The following is a 20,418-nucleotide window of genomic DNA, read 5'->3' as shown; positions in this document are numbered from 1 at the left end:
TTGTTGGTACTGCAAGTCCTCTCCAGCACACTGGAAGCTGGTTGTGTGAAGCACTCGTGCAAGTGGACTGCTCTGATCTTTTAGCTGAGCCTCCCAGCTCAAGAGTCCCACCCCTTAATCAGAAAAAGTGCTAGGATCAGAGTAAACCACTCATCTGATGAAACCTCACTCTTTCAGTGCTTCTGTCTTCTTGATTCCTCTGTCATGGTCTTTCCTACCCTTTTTTGCAGCCCACCTGTGGTTGCCCTCAATGTCATGGGACAAATGCAACAGCCCTGGCTGGAAGCTATTTCCCTTCTTCCACCTCCCTGAGAGCTGCTCGCCAAACCCACTGCTCTCAGTGGCACTGTAGGTGAAAAGAGGAGAGGGGAGAGTGGTTCTTAAACTCACAGCAGCAGGGACACAGTGAGAACATGAAAGCTTTGCTGATGAACTCTGGTCACACAACAGCCCAGCTCATGTATTAAAACATGGAATTGTGCAAGCTGCTTCAGAAACATACACTGACTGTGCAGCTGCAGCTGTCCCTGCTCCTGAGTTCTTAGTTTTACTGTCCAGCTACTCATTAATCTGTTGGAATGGCTGTCACTTCACTGTGTCCAAGGACAATGTGCCAATCATGCTGATGGGAAAACTAAAGTCAGTAAGTCAGAAGTGCTGCCACAGAATGTGTTTCTTACCACGCGCAACACCCTGCTTGATCTGTGAGTGTCTGACCCATGAATACCTGTGAGCACAGCCCCCATCACTGCTCACATGCCCACACATTTGCCCTCTCCTGGCACTAAGTGCTGGTGCAAGGGATTGAGTGGAAGTCAGCGTTGGAAAAGTCCAGTGACTGCGGCGTGGGGAGAAATTGCAGAACAGCCAATATGGTTGATAAAAGCAAGCTCCATTTATTAGCAATCCAGAGCTTGTTAACTCTTAAGTGGCATAAACCTATCAAAGCGCATTTCTGCTTCTACATAATTAGACTACATTGGCAAGCTTCTACTAGTTATGTTATGATTAAAGAATTCAGAGTTCACCCTCCCTTCTCCTGGTCATTACATCTTATCTGCACAGCCGCACATCCTAAAAACTCCCTTCTTGTTCCCAGGCTTGTTTCTCACACAGGTGCTTTCTCATGCAGGCAGTTTCTCACACTAGCTTTTGCTTGCAGGCCTTTTGCTTGTACAGTTCTTTTATTGATCCCATAATTCTATCAATGACCCATGCCCCTGATCTCTAACCATTCTTCAATAGGTCAGCACTGCCTTTCCTGAGGACTTCAAGCCTCATCTATTTTTATATTACACCCAGCATCCTGAAATCAAGATTTTTCCTTCAGAAACAAGTGAAAAAGAGATAAAATGCTGCATATAATCTGACTAGTAATTACTAAGTATAGCACTTTTTCATGTTTACCTGTATGACTATAATTAATTCCAGAAAAAATTCTTCTCTTCCCTAGTCATGCTGACTGCACTATTTCTGATCCAGGCCAGGATGCCATTTGCCCTCTTAGCCACCTGAGCATGCGCTGGCTCATGTCCAGCCACTGTCAACCAGCACCCCCAGGTCCTTTTCCTCCAGGCAGCTTTTCCCGTAGTGCTGCCTGGGGTTGTTGTTACCAAGGGCAGGACTTGGCACCTGGCCTTGTTGAACTTCTGTGCTGGTTTTGGCTGGGGCAGAGTTAGCTTTCTTCACAGTTGCTGGTTTGAGACTGGGTTTTAGATTTGTGCGTAACACAGGACTGATAATGTAGGGATGTTTTTGTTATTGCTGAGCGTGGTTTACAGAGCAAACACCTTTTCTGCATTTCATATGGCCACACTGGTGAGGAAATTGGGTGTGCCTGGGTGGTTGGGAGAAGACACAGCCTGGGCAGGTGACCCAAACTGACCAAAGTGCTATCCCAGACCACATGACATCATGCTCAGCATATAAAGTGGGGGAAGAAGGAGGAAGGCGTGGACATTTGGAATGATGGCATTTGTCTTCCCAAGTCACCATTACACATGATGGGGCCCTGCTCCTGTTAATGTATTTATAGAAACATTTTTTATTTTTTAATGGCAGTAACCAGATTAAGTTCTAGCTGGGCTTTGGCCCTTCTAATTTTCTCCCTGCAAAACCTCAAAATATCCTTGTAATCCTCCTGAGCTCCCAGCCCTTTCTTCCAAAGGCCATAAACTCTCCTTTTTCTCCTGTGTTCCAGCCAAAGCTCTCTATTCCTCTCAGGAGGTAAATCACCTAGTGATTTGCACTTCCTAGAATAACTTGTATCAGAATGAAGTATTTCTAGTCCACTCTATTCCTTGATATTTATCTTTTTCCTTTCTTCCCTTCTTTTGTACTTGATGATTTTAGAGGTCTTTTTCAACCTTAATGATTCTATGATTCTCCTAAAGTTCCCATCCCTTTCCTTAGTGGTTTATGTCTCATATCCCTTTATGTTTCCTTTCCCCTCAAAACTTTCTGCATATCTTTAGCTATATGCATATCAAGGCCATGATTTTTTCCTTTTTTTTTTTTCCAGAAAATGAAGCTGAGGCTATCTGGAAACCATGTCCTTCGGCCTGAGTAAGTGCCTCCAACTGAGAACACTGGATGAGACAGCGGATCCTCTCTGCAGCCTGTGCAGGGATAAGCGTCATGGTCTTTAGGCAGAAGGTGCCAACAAAAGAGACTGCACATGGTTTCAGTGAGGCACATGTGGACTTGCATAACCATGTTGCAGAAGCTGCTTTATTTGCCTTGCTCTGCCAGATTCCTAAAGATAAGTGAGGGTGAGGCTCCAGCTCAGAGGATACAGGGGCCCTGGCATGCAGGGAAACCACAGTGCCGCCCCTTTACAACTTGCTTGCACAGGCCTCCTGGCTCAACCGTTTGCCAGAAAATACTTCGCTGATCCCTAGACCTCTCCACTTTTAGGGGTGTTCACTGTGAAAAGAATTTTTCTTTATGTTTATCTACATATTTTACTCCTTTTTATACAACTAAAGTCTCTTCTTTCTAGTGACCAGTGGCATAACCCAAAGGGATGGCATGAAGGTGTGTCAGGGGAGGTTTAGGTTGGGTATTAGGAGAACGTTTTTCACCCAAAGGGTGTTGAGCACTGGCACAGACTCCCCAGGGCAGTGGTCACAGCACCAGCCTGGGAGAGTTCAAGAAGGGTTTGGACAATGCTCTCAGGCACAGGATGTGACTCTTGGGGCTGCCCTGTACAGGGCCAGGAGTTGGACTTTGATGCAGGTCCCTTCCAACTCAGGATAGCCTGTAATTCTATGGAAATATGATACATAATTCCTTTACCATCTTTTTTATCTCACTTTATCCAACTGAACATGATGCATTAACATCCACTCTCCAGTGACTTATTAACCTCAGCAGATTCCAGTGAAATGTGTGTCAGAGGCTGAAGACAAAGAACATGTTGGAGGTGTTCACGGCTGGTGAGCTTGTATGGCAGCTGGTGAGGGGTCAGTAGCTCTGACCGAGGAAGCTGTGACCAGTCCGGAGAGATGGTCCCGAAAGGAATCGCTTTCCTGAGGCCTGGTGTCTTCCCTCAGCTGCTGGCAGAGGGGCCCTTGGAGAGGCTGTCAGCTCTCTAGTGATACCAGCTCATGATTTCAGCTCAGCTCTGCAGAGCAGCCTCCAGGCCAAACCAGAGAGAGACGAGAGGCTCGTGTGGCTGGTTCTGCACGAAAGGTAGCTTTATTGTTGGTCCATACTCCGGCGAAGGGGAGGCCAGGGACGAGGGCTCTCCGCCACAGGGGCAGAGGGCTAGCTTTTATAGGGATACAGGGGATGGGTCTCAAAGGGTAAAGGCCAATGGGTTACAAAGGATCTGCTTAGGGTCTCCCAGAAGATTCTGGGTCTGTCTTTTTCTCACGGTAACTGAAGAGTAGCTGCCTTCCCAGGGGGGGTCCTGCTGGGAGATTGCTCAATCTCCTTATCTCAGCAGGCATCCCTCCAGGGCAGTGGCTGGGCATACCCTACAAGGTTGCACACAAGACAAGTTAGAAACAGTGGGCAAAGGCCTGCTCTTGCAACTCCAGGTTATCTTCACTTGGGGACTGTAACTTAATTATGTTATGAATCATTGGCCATGCTCAGGAGATTGTAGCTACAGCTACAGTTTCTGACTACAGGGCACTTGTAGTGGGAAGTGGTTCTTTACTGCCACTTCACAGGCAGCATAGCCTGCTTCCCATTCCTTACTCCTGCCAGGGCTGAGCAGCCTTGCATTGCTTGCTTTCCTGAAGCAATGCATGATATTGGCTCCAGGTGAAGAGAGCTAGTGCTTTCTAAACCAGCTTTCCTTTAATGGAAAATAAGTTCTGCACTGGACCTGGCTCTATTTAACAGGAGACTATTTTAATCACAGCTCGAGTGACCTAACTCTTTAGAGAAAAAAAAAAGCTTTTAAGGGCAGTTATGCATCACAGATTTTACTGACAACTATACATTCTGCCCTACAAATAATAAAATGCATACTAGCTTTAGCTAAAACTTTAGCATTTTTTAAAATAGGTTACTTTTTCTTTATCTACCGTGTTGATTTTAAGCTTAGCAAGGTACATTTCTTTCTTTCAGACAGTGACTTAGCTGTTAAGATAAATAAGCCTTCTGGAGGGTGTTTAAATTGAAAATCCAGCATTTCTTCCTACTGTGAGATAGCAATTTCCAACTTACTCTTTTATGAGTCACTTCTGAAGAACTTGGTAACCCAAAAGCTCTGGGACACACATGTTAGTAGAAGACAGGAAAAAAAAGGCAACATTTCTGAAGTCCCACCCTACACAGTATAGAAGCTGTGACTGTCCAAACCCTTTGTATTTTTCCACCTGCACATTTAAGGATGTCCAAAAGATTAGGTACACAAAACACAAAACCCTGCAAGTACTCATTAGTATTGAAGCACAGAGATTGAGCAGCAGCTAAGATTCAGAACTAGCTGGCAGAGCAGGTTATGGCCTTCAAAAAGCTTAGGGATCATATCTGAAGATTATACAGCTGTGTGTGACAAGGCAATGGAGCTGAATTAAGCACATATGGGATGACATCCACTTTTGTGAGAACATGAACAAAGACATCCGGAAATAAACACCTTTCCAAAACACACAGGAAATAAATCAACTGCTCATGGGATAATGCCTTACTCATTTTTGTAAGCTGAAGAAAAGCCAAAGGTGGAAGGTGCAAATTAGCAAAACAGTAGTTTTAAAAGTTTGTGGGTTTAGAGGAAGTATTAGAAGAATTTGAAGGGGAAAATAATATCCAAGGAGAGTACTTGATTAAATATGAACACCCCTTTTTAAAATAATGCCTTTTCTTCCTTTCAGAAAATAAGTAATAATAAATAATGCCTTTTCTTCCTCTGAAAATATCACAGCCAAATGCAGGGATTGAAGAGGCACGGACTCTGCTGGATGTAACAAGCAAAGCAAGCAAAGCCAGTACAAGTTACCAGCATTTTATAGTTTACTACTTCTGGGCAAATCCATAGGCTCAAACCCCCATGCCCCATTCCCATAGCAACACTATCAAGTCCTTGCAGATTCCCTCTTGTGACAGCGTTGTTCTGGCTAATCATCCTTTTGCACCAGAGGCTCAGGTCATAGCATCCTGTTCGTTCCATGTTTGCCTCTTCTTGCCTTGCGCTTTGTTTCGTCTCTGCTCCTTGTTCTTGCCTTGAGTTTTTATCTGTCCCATGGCTTTCATGGCACCAAGGCTAGAAGGTCTGCACAACTGTCAGCTTTCGTCGCTCTCTGGCTCCTGTCAGCCAAACAAGGCAAACAAGAAGAAAAAAAGCACATCTTATACTACTTGAAGTAAAAATGCAGCAAAAGGGAATGAATATGAATCAAACACTTTATTTTGGCTTTAGTATTGTCAGTAGTAGATGCTGTTGTTCCAGCTAACACAGACACCTTCTTGGAAGAGGGACAGTGAAGGGATACATTTCAAACATGGGCCAAAGTTTATTCAGCTTTAGATTTGGAAGTCACTCTGAAGTCCATCTCTGCTTTTCAGAATTACTTATGACAAGAAGAATGTGTGCTTACTCATAGCTTATTTTAAAACCCTCCTGCAGAATAAATGGATACTTTACAATAATATGAACCAACACCAATAATGGTGCAGTATACCTGTGATCTTCAACGTGATCTGCAGCACAGCCTGAGCAATAAAAAGTTCTGTTTAAATCAAAAAAACACTGGAACTCTTCAAACTTCCCTGACCTTATCCTCAAGTTCTAAGGATTTTAAGAATGCCACATCCTGCACTCCTGCAGCTGGCAGCCACATAGCCCCAAGACTGCCCTGAGCTCATGTGCCTTGTCATGCGCACAGGTTTTTGGAATAACCATCAGTGTGGATCCCCTTGGACAGTTACACCCATGTGCAGCACGCCGGCTTGCACTGCAAAACTCACCACCATCGTCAACTTCATGACCAAAAGCCTCTGAGATGGGGCTATTCAGAAAGGCTCTTTTCCACTCAAATAATTCAGATGCCCTTCTTGTAGTCATGCCTAGAATAAAACACTACTGCTCCATAAGCAAACATAGGGTCAGTGAGCATATATTATGGGACATGTGGAAACCAAATCAAAAGGCAAATTGACCTGAATTCAGGAAATGGACAAGAAGGGGGAAAGTACACTAACCTGCAGCAGTACAGTGTTTAGGAAGTTGTCACAACATGGATGCAGATGAACACTGCTGGGGTCCCTGACTTCAGAAATCTGAACCAAGGGGATTGAGGCTCAGTGGGAAGGGAAAAAACCAACAGGATTACTTATGGCATCTTGTTGTGACCTTCCCACTGCATGCAACGAAAAGAAAGTTTGCCCATTTCAGCCACGAGGTTTTACTTTCTGCCATATCCCCTTCCTATTTTCTGTTTCTTTCTTTTCAGGTTCCTTGAGCCATACCTTCTTTATTGCCTTTTTAATGCTTCACTACACACATTTAAAGATCTCTGGGTGTATTCTGCTGCCCAGCATTGCTGAGCAATAGTTCGGGCAGTACCTGAAACTTTACAAAGCTTAGTGATTAAAGTCAGCTTTCCTAAGGACAGCAATGACGCCTGGTGGTGGTGAAACACAGTGATCCTGTTCTTCTAGATCTTCTGCGCAGCTTCTCTTCTTATGTTCTGTTCTCAACATCATGGTGGCCCAGGGTGTAATCCTGGCTAGACAAGCATGTCAGAGCTGATCTTCCCTGAGGACAGCAGCATGAAGCAGAGAACCTCCCTATGTGTTTTTCTACAGTTTCATTAATTTTGTACAGCTAAAGCTGGTTCAAAGAAGGATCTTGCTTTAAGAAGTGCCCTAGAGTACTGCATGTAAATATTTCTGTTATCAGAAACAAATTCCTTGTCTTTTTTTATTATAAAACAGTACAGTGATTTATCTCTGCTTCAAGTGTAATGCATTAGTGGGCCATGCCTGAAATATGCAAGTGACCATTTTGAAAATACTGAGAACAACCAGGTCTGTAGATTGAAAATTAAGAATAAATGTGCTTTCTTAAGTAGCATGCCACAAGCTAGAACACCAGAGTGCCAAACAGTGCTATAACTTGTATACAGTATGTAAATCCAAAATGAAAAAAGACTAAAAGTCCTCATCCTCACAATGAAGAATTTCTTCCTAATATCTAATCTAAACCCACCCTCTATCAGTTAAAAACCACTCCCCCTTGCCTTATCACTACCTGTCCTTGTAAAAAGTCCCTCTCCAGCATTTCTGTAGGCCCCCTGCAAGTACTGGAAGGTGCTTTAAGGTCGCCCCCAGGGCTTTCTCTTCTCCTGGGTTGAACAGCTCCAGCTCTCTCAGCCTGTTTGCAGGAGAGGTGCCCCAGCACTCTGAGCATCTTCATGGCCTCCTCTGGACTTGCTCAAGCAAGTCCATGGGCTTCGTGTATCGTGAGCCCCAGCTCTGGACGCAGCACTGCAGATGGGATCTCACCAGAGCAGAGTGGAAGGATCACCTCCCTTGAGCTGCTGGCCATGCTTCTTGTGATGGGGGACAAGAGCAGGTGGGTGAGACAAGCAACGTATATGCATAGGCAGCAGCCACCGAGATCTTGTGACACTGTGCAGTTGGCATGAGCAGCCTTCAAGGAGCAACATACCAGACTATGTTTTTCTTCTATTTCTCCATAGACAGGTAAGCTTCAGATTTAAACAGCTGAATTTAAAAACACCTGTATGTGTGTGGGTGTGTGTATCTAATTTCACTGGTGAAGTTGTAAGACAGGCTGTGTTTTAAGTTGCACAACAATTCTGTAAGATGCTTTGGAAACCCTTTCAGCATAGCATGTCTCTTAAAAGCCCCCAGTTTGTCTAAGCCACCTGCTCCTGCACTCTCAAGCCTGAGTAAATGAGGCATATGTATGGTCTTAAGGAAACCTTGGACAGACTGAGGAGTCTTAGATCAGGTTTAATAGGTGCTACATGCATTAACATGCAGAACCTCAGCTGTAAAGGTGTAATTCCTTGCAATTTTACACGTTTCAGTTAGAGAATCAGTGTAATACATGCTGGATATACTTATGCTGCCTTTTTTGTTACAGAAATACAACCAGCAATGCTTTTATGAAAAGGCTGATCTAGTTTCTGCAACAAAGCAAATACAGTTTTGTAAAGCCTAAAAAAAGCCCCCATGGAAATTCAGCAACAAACCACAATCCATCCTTCTAAGAGAAGAAACTTTTCTATTGGCCATTTAAAAGGAGTAGAGAGAAGTGCACTAAGCGTGTAACCATAACCAGTCAGTTGCCAACCCTTTAGACCATAGGGACCCGTAGGGATCCCACTTGTAGTCTCCACTTGAAAGCAGTAACAACAAAGGGAGGAAGAAAAATGGGCACAAGGCAAGCCATACTTGAATCGGCCCTCTGACTGCAGCTCAGCAGAGAGGAGTGTGTGTCCTCATGATGCTGTGGATGCTGTGTCCTCATGCTCTTCAGCCAACCCGTGGGAGAGCTGCACTTCTTCAGGCACTGCAGCTACCTGGCTACTCCCTGGAGAAAAAGGGATGGGGCAGGTTCACAGTGAAGCCTCACTTCCAGGGTGTCCACTTCACTACTTTGCTAAAGCACATAAGTCAGTTAGGAATAAGATGAATCAGAACATCCAGCCAAGACTAAGATTATGACTTGTTTTCTTAAAGGAAAAATATTTGACAATACAACACATATAGGATCATGTGATTACACAGGAGTACTGAATGTGAGTGACTTTTAAGGAAGAGTTCCTGTCTCCTGGTGTTGTTCTGAGGCTGTGTGAGAAGTTTTGCTAAGAAAATTAAGAAGTAATCTAAAGTGATTGTGTCATCTCAGGATGCACTGTGGTGGCTGGTTAGCCTCTGGTACAAGGGACAGAGAGAGTTCTGGGCAAGACAGTCCCTAGTCCCTAGTCCAGAGGGTTCTGTCGAGGTCACGGTGAGAAAAGAAGCCTCTCCCAGAATGCTCTGTTCTGCTACGGCAATCTACCCCAGTTCTGCATTCCTGGCTGGCTGTTGGCCGCTCCGCCCCCTTGCTACCTTATATGTTCCATGCCATAGAAAGTTCTCCACTCCAGGTTCCCCCCATTTGCCTCTGCCCCTTGCCACTCCCCCAGAGCTCCCTCACTGGTCCCCATTCCCCGCCTTTGTACTGCTCCTGTGCCCTCACACCGTTGGTTCCTGGTGCTAGCCCCACTCCTGTACTTAAGCCTGAGTTCTCCATTGTTCTGGGTCTTTGCCTCTAGAACCCTTCACAGTGTAGAAGCAACAAACTGCTCCTGTGGAAATCTATGCAAGATCCTTCCTGCCTCTTTGCCACTGAGCCATATTACTGAAGCTACCCGTGCGTTTGTGTGTGCACACGCGTGTGAGTGTGTGTGGCTGATCCTGCCAAGCGGCTTTGCTTTAGAGACGCCTTTCAGAGATCGCTACACCTCATGCTCCGGCACAGAAACGACAGAGCCAGAGACAGCGAAAATGCACCATATGCCAGCCAAGGCACGTGATTTGATCCTGTGCTGACACCCATCCCACTCAAGCTCAAGTATAAAGAACTGGCTTAACCTCACATTCACACTTCACCTACTGATCTCAGCTAACTAAACATGACATATAAAATCAGGCAGTTCAGTTGCTTGTGATTGTCTGTTGAGATGCTCAGGAAAATCAGAATTTTTCTTTAGAGTGTTCATGCACACTTTGCAGCAGGCACTAGTGGTACAGGTTTTGGAGTCAAAGGAACACTTGTCATTCATTGCTTTTAAGAGAACTTTGAGCAGAAATTGAGCCAATGTATACATTAAAATAGTAACTACTGATGCTCTTGGCCTTCACACCCAACTTGGTATGTATAAAAAAATAATACTAAAAAATTAAATTAAACAGCTTCCCTGGGAAAAAAAATAAATGCTGCATTTGCCATTAATTTCTTTTTTTTTTTTTTTTTAAAGCTATTATATTGAAGTTTCAAGGTAAAAAGCTGTATTTAAGTTTACCCTTCATGCACAGAAGCAGCTCTGGGACTACTGAGCACTGAGACAGTTCAGAATTATATGGGCAGTAGACGGTCTTTGAAGTGTAACTACTTCATGTCCCAGTTTTATCCCATGAACTGCAAGTCTCATCTTTCCCATCATCTGATTCTGAAGCCTAGTTGCTGTCTGAGTCATTGTCTTCATCTTCTTTTCCAGACTGTGCATGTTTGGACGAATCATTGGCTACTCCCAAAGGAACAGCCCCTTTCCTCTGTGGCAGGACACTGAAAAAGGCCTCCTTCCAGTCTCTCTTCTCCAGATATGCAAGGATGATCTCAAACACTGCAACATCAAAAAAGCCCATCAGCCCTGTTACAGGGAGGTAAGTGAATGGCTGATAGCAACACACCCCCAAACCCATCTTTACAGAGGTTTATGTGCATTCTCTTGTGGCACCTTCAGAGCAGAGCTGATGAAGTGCAGGCAGGAACGGACAAGAAAATTCTGCTACTGCTGCAGCCTGAAGCCAAGCACACTGAGTTTCCAGCTGCATGACACTATTTCTCTCAGGGAGAAAGGTCCCTGCAATACTCCAGTCTCACCAGTGCCTTTTGTACAGGCAACAATGCTTCCACGTTTGACAGGAGAATCCTGCAGTGGATTCACTTTAACAAAGATTTTTACCCCTCCTATAATTAGCTCTTTCTTTCTGTATAAAGCAACAATTAAAGATCCAATTTTAGAAACATGTAAATCTTACATAGGGTTTGATAATTTTTAAGTCCTATGACATACTATATTCTCTTCCATGCTTAAATAATCATTACTATAATGAAAATGCAAACCTCATCAATCAACAGCACTTTAAGAAAATGAAGTTATCATTAAGCAATGTGTTACATAAAAAAATAAACTTGAAATAAAGCAAGGTAAGATAAACTAAAGAATGTGCAGTGGGGCACATTGTGGGGAATAAAGACTTCAACACCATGTCAAAAATTTCCATGAAGGTCTGAGTAGGCTCCATTTTGCATATATTTTTGTTTAATGACACTGAAAGACAATCTAATGATAAAGCTGAAAGTTTAAAAGGAGTGGATTCAACATTTGCTTAAGCAGTTGAATACTTCAATCACAACCAGAAACCAGGTAAAAATACAGTTATGAAAGCTCAGCAGTTGGAGCACTGCTGATACCAACTGAGGAAAGTCTACATGTACTGAGGCAGTTACTGCTGAACAAAGCTGTCCAGAGAGGTGAAAACATCACAAACATCCATCCTCCCTTGGCATAAAGTACAATAAAATACAATGTTGGATAGTTTACCACATTTCACTCACTTATATAGTAAGCCTGGAAACAAGACCAGGATGGTAAGAAAGCCACAAGTAATCCTCAGACAAGCCAACAGGAAACTATGTGCACTTCTAAATGGCTAGGACACTATCATTTATATTTAACCATTATCTATAATATTTAAAGGTCAGGGCAGTTTGTGTATTCTGAAGGCAACTAAATTCAAGAAATAACAACACAATAGACCAAGGTTTAGGTATCTGCAGTGCTGAGGGTTTGAACTGTGACTATCACAGGTATATTCTAAAATGATGTAATTATTTTATGATTTAGAACTCACCATGATTGACAGCTAACACTTTCCGACTGTTCATTTTGACAAAGTTTCCAAGTGGGAGCTGTGCATGACCAATTCCCTGCTCTACAGCTTTTTTGTAAGTAATTCCCTGGGGAAAAGACACCAAAACAAGTGGATTGAGAATCACTGTTTCAGATCAGCCCATACAGATTTACTATGAGTATGGTTTTCTGGCAGGAGGGTCACCTGTGCTGCCATGATGTTGCTTCAGAAGTTGGTTACAAAAAGAAACTTACCCTGGTTAGACAGTACCTCAACGGCTACAACCGCGGGCAAACTCACTACTTTCTATATATGTCACACTGTGACCTGTGGTCAAAAGGACTGTAAATGAAACCTGCTCACGCAGCTCAGCTCTAGAACCACCAGCCATAGTCTGCTTTTAAACGTGAGCTTATGTTAAAATACAAAGTTATTCAGGTTGTAGTCACATGGTATTTTTTCAGAGGAAGAGTAAAGGATAAAAAAAACTCTGGAACACTAGCCACTGCTACCACCACAAGCTTTTTTCACATTTCTTCAACATTTTTTGGAATTCTTTTTTGAAGACGTTTTCTCATTATTATTTATGTTAGCTTACACATGAACAGCAATAATATCAAATAAGGTGCCAAAAAAAAAAGAGCTGCAAAGAAACAGACCCACAGTTTACCTTGTGGTGATTGTGATCCACCAGTCCTCCAATCACATAGGCTTTCTTCTCATCAAGCTCTCTGAGAACATCTGGGGAATCTGAGGTAAGATATACTAGGTCTTCTTTCTTTATTAGCTCACTATAGTGCTCTGTTCTAATTTGGATATCCTCAAAAAAAGGTAGTTAAAAGAAGTTACATTCAATTGCTGACCAAGCTTTACAGACCCAAGATGGGACTGGCAAAAATAAATCCAATAGTATGTTGTCATTCCACATTCCTACTTCATGTTCAAATACACAGCACAGTGCAGATTAATTTTCTGCATAAACATTCCCATCCCTATAGCACTGACTTGTAAAAATCAACAGGAAATTTTCTGAAACCCCGAAAGAACTTTACAGATCCTTAAGTTCTTGTGATTCCCTTCAAACGTTACCATATTTCTCCTACAGATCCAAATAATTTTCGAGTCCACTAAAAAAAGTGAACCCAGAAGCAAATGCTTAGTTAACATTAATTGTTCAGTAAGAGAGGTTTATGCTATGCTCTCATGAAGCAGCTATTGCACGAGAACTGCTGAAAACTGGACTGCTTTTATTTATTCTAAATGCTCTTCCTCTGAAGTTGTTGGAATAGTGGCTTAACAGGGAGTCACAAGGAAAACCAACATGAGTTTGTCTATAAGAGAAGCTACTTCTCTCAAGAACACTTCAGTGCTGAGGCAACGCGATGGAAGTGAAGGTGCACATGAGAGAATCACATCGTGACTTAAAAGTCTTATTCTGGACAAGAAAAAAAGAGCACTGTCAAGACAGACAACTGCTGGAACTGCCTAAATCAAGGAGTCCTGCTTTGTTTATCAAGTATGGAATTTGTTCAATAAAAACAAGTGAAAATAGATCTGTGTGTAGTTTTTCAAACAAAAATCAAATCTAGATTCAAGAGAAGCAGTCTTTGGTTTATTCAAGTTAAATAAATTAAAAGGACAAAAAGCCACTTTGTCAAATAGCTATTGCTCTCATGTATTAGAAAAACACAGGTGTAAAAAAATTATGTTCTTCACAACTAACAATATAGTTAACAACTACAATCCAAACTTTAAGCTTTTACAGAAATACTCAATTATTCACCTTCCAATTCACCCATCCTTTGTCATTTTCGTTCATGTTGGTCTTCAACTGTCCCCCATGGCTAGTCAAGTAAAACTTCAAACAGAACAAACAAGAGGTACAAAATACAGAAATGTTAACTTTCCACAATCTGTTTCCTCTCTTGCTACCCTGAACTGTCAGCTAAAACTCTTAATTATTTTTTAGATGGAAGCGGTACTAGGACCATATTCATACAGTTAGTGATACATTTAAAAGACAAATTTGCACTTAGAGTGACTTTTTTTTAAGATCTGCCACAGATAAAACTCAGAGTATCAACAGTATCTTAGTGGCATGCCTGGATGGGGCACTTTTCATCTGCATGCACATATTGTTCCATATACAGGGGTGTATTTATAATGTGGGTGTTACAATAGAAGTAATTTTCTTATGGAAGAAGCAGCTTAAATTTTTTTTTCCTACTAGAGTTCTCATGTTTGGTATTTGGCAACAGTCAGTGTTCAGTTTGTTCAAACATACCTGCACAGGATGAAATGCCTTGCGGTTTTCTGCATAACATCTCTGAATCTGCTTGTGGAGCTTCTTAACATCCTGTACAAAACACAATTTGGTTTTACTTAGTCCTTCATTACAGACCATCACGAAATACTTTATAATGAGCCAGTCAGAAGCTAAAGAGAGAAAAAGGAAGCTTTTAACTGGCAAAAGTGACTACTCAGAGAGTGTGGGCATCAGATCCTGAGAGAAAAAACACCCACTGTGAAGGGATTATGCTGGAGACACACACATCTTCCACACAAGTCTACTTAGACAACTCTATGCATGTGCTTGATTTGTATTATTCTAGGAAAAAAAACACCACAGGGATTTAATTAACATACAGAATTAATCTGAGGAATCAAGCAGGTTTATCACTGTGAAAGTACTCAGTCCTTAACCCATGGGAAATTCCTGAAAATATAGCTTATATTTAAGAAAATTAAATATGCCTAGTTAATCTGAAGTTCCTTTTACCTTTAACACCATCAGGTCATCAAAGCTGCAGTCCACAATGAGGCGAAGCGTACTGGGAACAGCTTCCCTGCGCATGCACTTTCTGTCATTCCCCTCACTACTGGAATCCAATTTTGACTGACGTTCTAGTTTTCTCTTCTGGCGTTTTTCTTTTCGTTTCTGCCTAAGTAAACAAACAAATCAATCCTCAAAAGTGCTGCCAAGTCTGCTGAGGTACCATGTTATGCACACAAATGCAGACTTCTAGGGCCAAAGTGGTTGTCCTGTGGCTGTGGTAGTTTAAACTCAGCCTGTTGGCTGCATTTGTGCTACACTGAGACCAGCACAAAACACACCCCCATCTTTGTGAAGTTCTGTAAATACCCACAGACAGAGATCTGACACAAATTCAATTAAATCAATACTGGGAGTCTCACAGATTTAAGGGTGCTCTGAGTCACATCTTGTAATGGAACTAAGCAAAAAGACTGACAAAATAACAGTATCAGAATCAGAATGAGGAAGGCAATTTACATCCTGTTTCACTGAACAGTTTTTCAAAAGGCTTCTGAAGAAATTGTTCCATCCTCCTGTCAGGAGCAGGCAGCTGGGAGACCAAATTTCAGAGACAGCAACAACCACTGTCTCGGGAAGGAGCACCTGGCAGTCAGCAGGATAGGAATAAATCACCATCAACGCATTTGCAGATACACTTTCTCTTAACACAACAAAACAGAAGTTCATCGTCTTTCCAAACTATTCCAACAGATTATAAATCAATGTAACCTGTAGCACAGCACTTCATGTGTCAAACGTAGCTGCTTTTATTCAGTGTCTTTTTAAGATTCTCAAGTCTCATGCCACCAGGGAAAGGGGCGCAGCCCATTCATAAAGGAACAAGGCCACGAGTTTTCTCTCCCTTCTGACAAATCAAAAACATGCATGTTTGAATTCCTCCTGACATCCTCTTCAAGCCTAGGAACAATTCTAGTATGAGGAGGGGATGCTTACCTTTACAGCCTCTTCAAGTGCAGATGAAGTAGCCTGGGGCTACTGCTTTAAACCTGGTGTGGGAGAAAACTGGTTCAACTGCCTTGATTTGCTGAAGCAATTCACAAACAAATTCTGCTGACACATCGTTATTTTTACACTAAACATTACATGTGAACCATGGGAAGCTGCTTTGCAACCATACCTCCGTAGATCTTTCTGTTCTTCCCACTGCTTCTGCTTCAGCAGCTTCTTTCTTTGCCTCTTGGACAAGGACTCAAGGCATTCTTCCTTGCCCGAGCCTGCCTCCAGTCTGTCTACTGGACTGTCACTTGCCTTCGCCTTTCCTTCCACATCAGGAACTTCAGGGAGCAGGGTACTTTCCACTGGCACCTCTGGCCTGTCTGTGGGCGTTTCGGACGACATTAGCTTTTGGCCAGGTTTTCTGACTTGTTTCTCAGCACATGCCAGGTATTTCCTTAAAAACAAGTTTTCTGCTCACCAATTCTCTAGGAAACAAAGTGATATGAGTGTCATTAACAAGAAACTCAACTAAAACAACACTCAACGCCTACTATAAGCCTGAATAAAGAATAAAAATAAGAGGCCTTTTTTGTTTAAAGCCTCTGCAAACAGTAAAAAAGAAAATAGTAGAGAAAGTATAACCTATATTCTGATAGTCTAAAACCCTGCCTGCTAGATCTGCAGATATTGAATAGTTTCTAATTAAAAACTTCATGAAAGAACAACAGCATAAAAGTAGGGAATCACACTGAATCAAATGTAACAGGGAAAAAAAAAGCATTAGCAGTGTATGTACACAAACATAAAAAATCAAAGAGATATCCTGTGATATAACTATGGCAGCCTGTTAGAGAAATGTAATTTTAAAGTCAGTAAAGCCATTTGGGGGAAAAATAAAAGAAGTGTGAACGAGCTGTACTCCTTCAAAATTAGTTTTTATTTCTTCTGAAAACAGAAGACACTGGGCAGTGACAGCGGCCATTGTCAGTGGACAAACAGGGCAAGTAAAAGAATGAACACATTAAACTGTTACTCAGCAAAACATTCTCAATTCAAATCAATTACAATTATAACCTCTTCTTTCTAATGGCAAGCGCAATTTTTCCACACTAGCAGCTCCTCTGTGCTCGACACCCACACAATTCCCCAAAGACAACTTCACCGGAGAAAGAACACTGCATCTACAACAGGCACGAAACAGCAACCCCCTGGCTTCCTGCAGTGCTAGGAGAGACAAGAAACACACAGGACACCAGAAAACCAGCGGACGTTTTGCTGGCACATCCCGATTTCCCTGTCTGACGGCGTTCACACACCGAGCCCTGCGCGCACACCTGCGTGCGCGTATACAGGCTCACAGACACATATACATACGCACGGCCGCGCGCACACGTGTATCTATGCACGGACACGCCATAAGCCCCTCATGACTGCACAGGGCCAGCCGCAGGCACCCGGAGGGCCAGGTCCCGCCCCGCAGGCGGCGGCAAGGCGCGGTGCGGGCTGCGCGGGCCGCTGAGCGCCGCCATGTTCCCCCCCGCTCCCGGGGGCCGCAACGTACCCACGAGCCGCCCCGCGCGCACGGCCGGCGGGAGAGGGGCGGAGCCGCGCCACGCGCAGGCGCGCGGAGAGCCGGGCGGCGGCCGCGTGAAGCCGCCGGGCAGGGCGCCCCCCAGCGGCGGCTAGTGTCAGGGCACGGCACGCCCCGCCCCGCCCCAGCCGCGGCTTTGGGCGCTCCGTGGGGATAAAGGACAGCGAAAAGGAAGAAAACCTTATTTTTATCTAATGGTTCTGATGGCACCGCTGAGTTCACGCAGGGGCCAGCGAAGTATTTTTAACTGGTAGCATTCCTCAGGGCTTTGTAGCTGCAGAGGTCCCCCGGCAGTGCTGTGCTCCCTCCGCCCCTCAAGAGAGGTACGCGCCTTCGTGCTTCCTATTTTTAAAGGCCACCGACAATTAGCTTTTTAAACTCCGGTGTCAATACCCAGCGAAGGGCCGCGTTCTTTCGCCGCCAGATAACTTCATGAAAGAATGCTGCCCTATTACAGGAGTCGGTTCTGGAGACTGGGATTATATTCTATGGGAACAATGTATTTTGGGCAGCCCGAGTATGTAGATGTCTGTTTGCCCCTGGTTAACGAGGCACACAAAGTTAGCAAACACACGAGCGTGCGCTGCCATAATCCTCTTTTCATGTGCATCAGTGTTTCTCTCAGGTTTCATTGGTGCCAGATATACACACTCGTCCACTTTTAGTGCTGGTTTCAGGTTCACTACAGCTGTGTTGCACTCACAAAATTGTACGGTGTCACCATAGTGAGACACTGACCTTTCAACTGCTGTTGGAATTTAATATTTGCTGTAGTATTTGATCTAATTTGTGATTTCGATTCAGTGCATTACTTTAAAAATAGCTAGATTTGCATTTGCTGAGGTCTATTTAAAACCTCACTCACGTTACTATTCATATCTAGATTGACACGCCAGCATCACACAAGTCCAAATGCTCCAGTCTCTCTGTGGAGAATCCTTTGGCGTTTTTTGGTCCTTGAAAGGCAGCAGACAAGTTACTGATAGAAGCCCATTTTTTTAAAAAAGCAAAAGACATCTGACAAAGTCACATAATATTCAGATGTGCTTTTTCCTAGAATGAATAAACTGCTTACGCAGTTTGTTTTTCTCACAGTGCACTCTGCAAAGCGTCAGTATTGTTCATCCAGGCCCCTGTGTCCTCAGATACTGACACAGGGCAATGCAATGTTTTCTGAAATCTGCCAAGTGCCAAGCAGTGACAAAGCGAAATGAAGACCTGAGCAGTTGCAAATATTGAGAAAGAGCTGTCTCAATTCCATTATTTCAGTAGAGCCGTAACATGACTCTTTCAAGATGCTGATCCAAATGGTAAGTCACCCCCTACCAGCAACAGAAAGAACTAAATACTCCACAGCTTAAAGCTGTGGCTCAAAAGGCATAGTATGGAGAAGAAAAAAGATACTCGGGGGGCTCAGGTGTGGACAATGACATTACTCCTTGTGGGCTGGGTCTGACTGCAGCACTCTTGAGGAGGGCTTAGGGTGGAAAACTGCTTTGGCCAGTGGCTTGGATGGGTATCTCTAACCCCTCTGCCCCTGTGGCAGAACCAGGGGCATCTTATTCACCCAAGCACTGAGAGCTGCTGGCGCACAGGCACCAGCTGAAGGTCGAAGATGTACTTGAGTACTTTGGTGCTCACACCTGAAGGTTTGACTTGAACAGCAAGATCTTCATGCTGTTGCTTGAGGAGAGAAGGCAGAAAGAAACATTTTGTTGACCTCAAAACATGGGAGGAAATCTCATTAGTTTTATTAGGCTGTATAAAGATATGAGCCATATAGTTTGGACTCTGGAAAATGTGCAGCAGCAGGAATACTTTGACCCTAGTCCATATGCCAGCATGGCAGGAAGCATCCATGAGGGGCTGATCCTGCAACCTCTGCGTGGTGTGGACTTTGGTGGGCACAGCGCTGGTTTCACTGCTGTAATCTGACTGAAAGGAAGTCCCTGCTGATTAACTCTGGCCATAACTGAGGTGAGGCTCAGGCCTCCTGTTTCTAGGATGTCTGAAGAGCACAGCAAGTGTGTGTTATAGGTATGCCTATGGGTGTATCAATGTGTGTGCACGCAGAAATGTATGTACAAAATTTCTTTACATGGGAATTACATTCTTAGTTCTGTAATTGGCACTGCTACAGTGGTGTCCAAAGAGAGATGTGGATTTACATCAGCAGGGGATCTGGCCAGGGATATTCTAAGAGAGGCCTTTAAAAAATAGTATTTTATATGAAGGAAGAAATACATTTCTTGTATCCCAAGAGCGTATAAAGAGGACAATTGCTCTTATCCACGTTTCAGACGAAGATCAACTCCCCCTTCTGAGTGAAGTGTCAATGCTGCTTTTCCAAAGTGGGATCCATATCTCTGGCCTTTCTCTGGACAGAGTTGGTGTTGCACCAAGATAGTGTTGTTATTTTTTTTTCAAAACAGCACAGAAAGTCTGGCAAGCTCCTTGCTTACTAAATGCAGCAAGAGGAGTCCTCTGCCTCAGTCCCTTGAAGTTGGGAGCATGTCACAACCTGTGCTGGGAAGGCGGCATAACCAACCACAAAAGGGAAAGAAGCAATAGCAGACCCCTGGGGTTTCCTAATCTCCTCTCTCCCACGTGTGCACACACACAAACAAAATACAGGAAGAGGGCCAGGGGGAACTTCCACAAGGTGCAGATGAGCATGGGGGCAAAGCAGTGGCATGGGCCCGTTGTTTCCCACTGCTGGGCAATGATTGACATCCACAGTTTTTGACTTCTCTTTTACCACAAGAAAACAGAGGAGGCATTTATACCACTCAAGGTGAAGGCTGTTCTCACTTAACCATCCCTTACAGAGGATGTGGTGGCAGAAGTGGCCCTCTGGGAGCATCTAAATGCAGCCTGGGGTGGCACTTGCTGGTTTGGGGTGCAGTCATGTGAAAGCAACCTGTGGAAGTGGAGTGGAAGGCCG

General features: G+C 43.7%; 1 protein-coding gene across 6 annotated transcripts; it reads right to left on the bottom strand.

Annotated features, from left to right (window-relative positions):
- Positions 1-5,142: 5,142 nt before the first annotated feature.
- On the bottom strand, positions 5,143-17,481 carry TRMT10A (tRNA methyltransferase 10A). Of its 6 annotated transcripts, none has more exons than XR_014226428.1 (8): positions 16,065-17,404; positions 14,891-15,053; positions 14,396-14,467; positions 13,895-13,969; positions 12,782-12,931; positions 12,112-12,217; positions 8,881-10,817; positions 5,143-5,763 (listed from the first exon to the last, which is right to left on the bottom strand). XR_014226428.1 is itself a non-coding variant. In XM_082282244.1 (8 exons), the coding sequence occupies exons 2-8, from the start codon at positions 16,283-16,285 to the stop codon at positions 10,651-10,653; spliced, it is 954 nt and encodes a 317-aa protein (XP_082138370.1). In that variant the 5' UTR covers positions 16,286-16,368; positions 17,445-17,481; the 3' UTR covers positions 5,877-10,650. The 6 variants fall into 6 exon arrangements, 4 of the variants coding, with proteins under 4 accessions (XP_082138370.1, XP_082138369.1, XP_082138372.1 ...); XR_014226429.1 differs by lacking the exon at positions 5,143-5,763 and having other exon boundaries at positions 5,877-9,019; positions 10,497-10,817; XM_082282244.1 differs by lacking the exon at positions 5,143-5,763 and adding an exon at positions 17,445-17,481 and having other exon boundaries at positions 5,877-10,817; positions 16,065-16,368.
- Between the last annotated feature and the right edge of the window lie 2,937 nt (positions 17,482-20,418).

This window comes from Coloeus monedula (assembly GCF_965178545.1).
Source record: "Coloeus monedula genome assembly, chromosome: 5".
NCBI lineage: Eukaryota > Metazoa > Chordata > Aves > Passeriformes > Corvidae > Coloeus > Coloeus monedula.
Note: the sequence above shows the minus strand (reverse complement) of the source record. Positions and strands in the feature narration are given on the sequence as shown.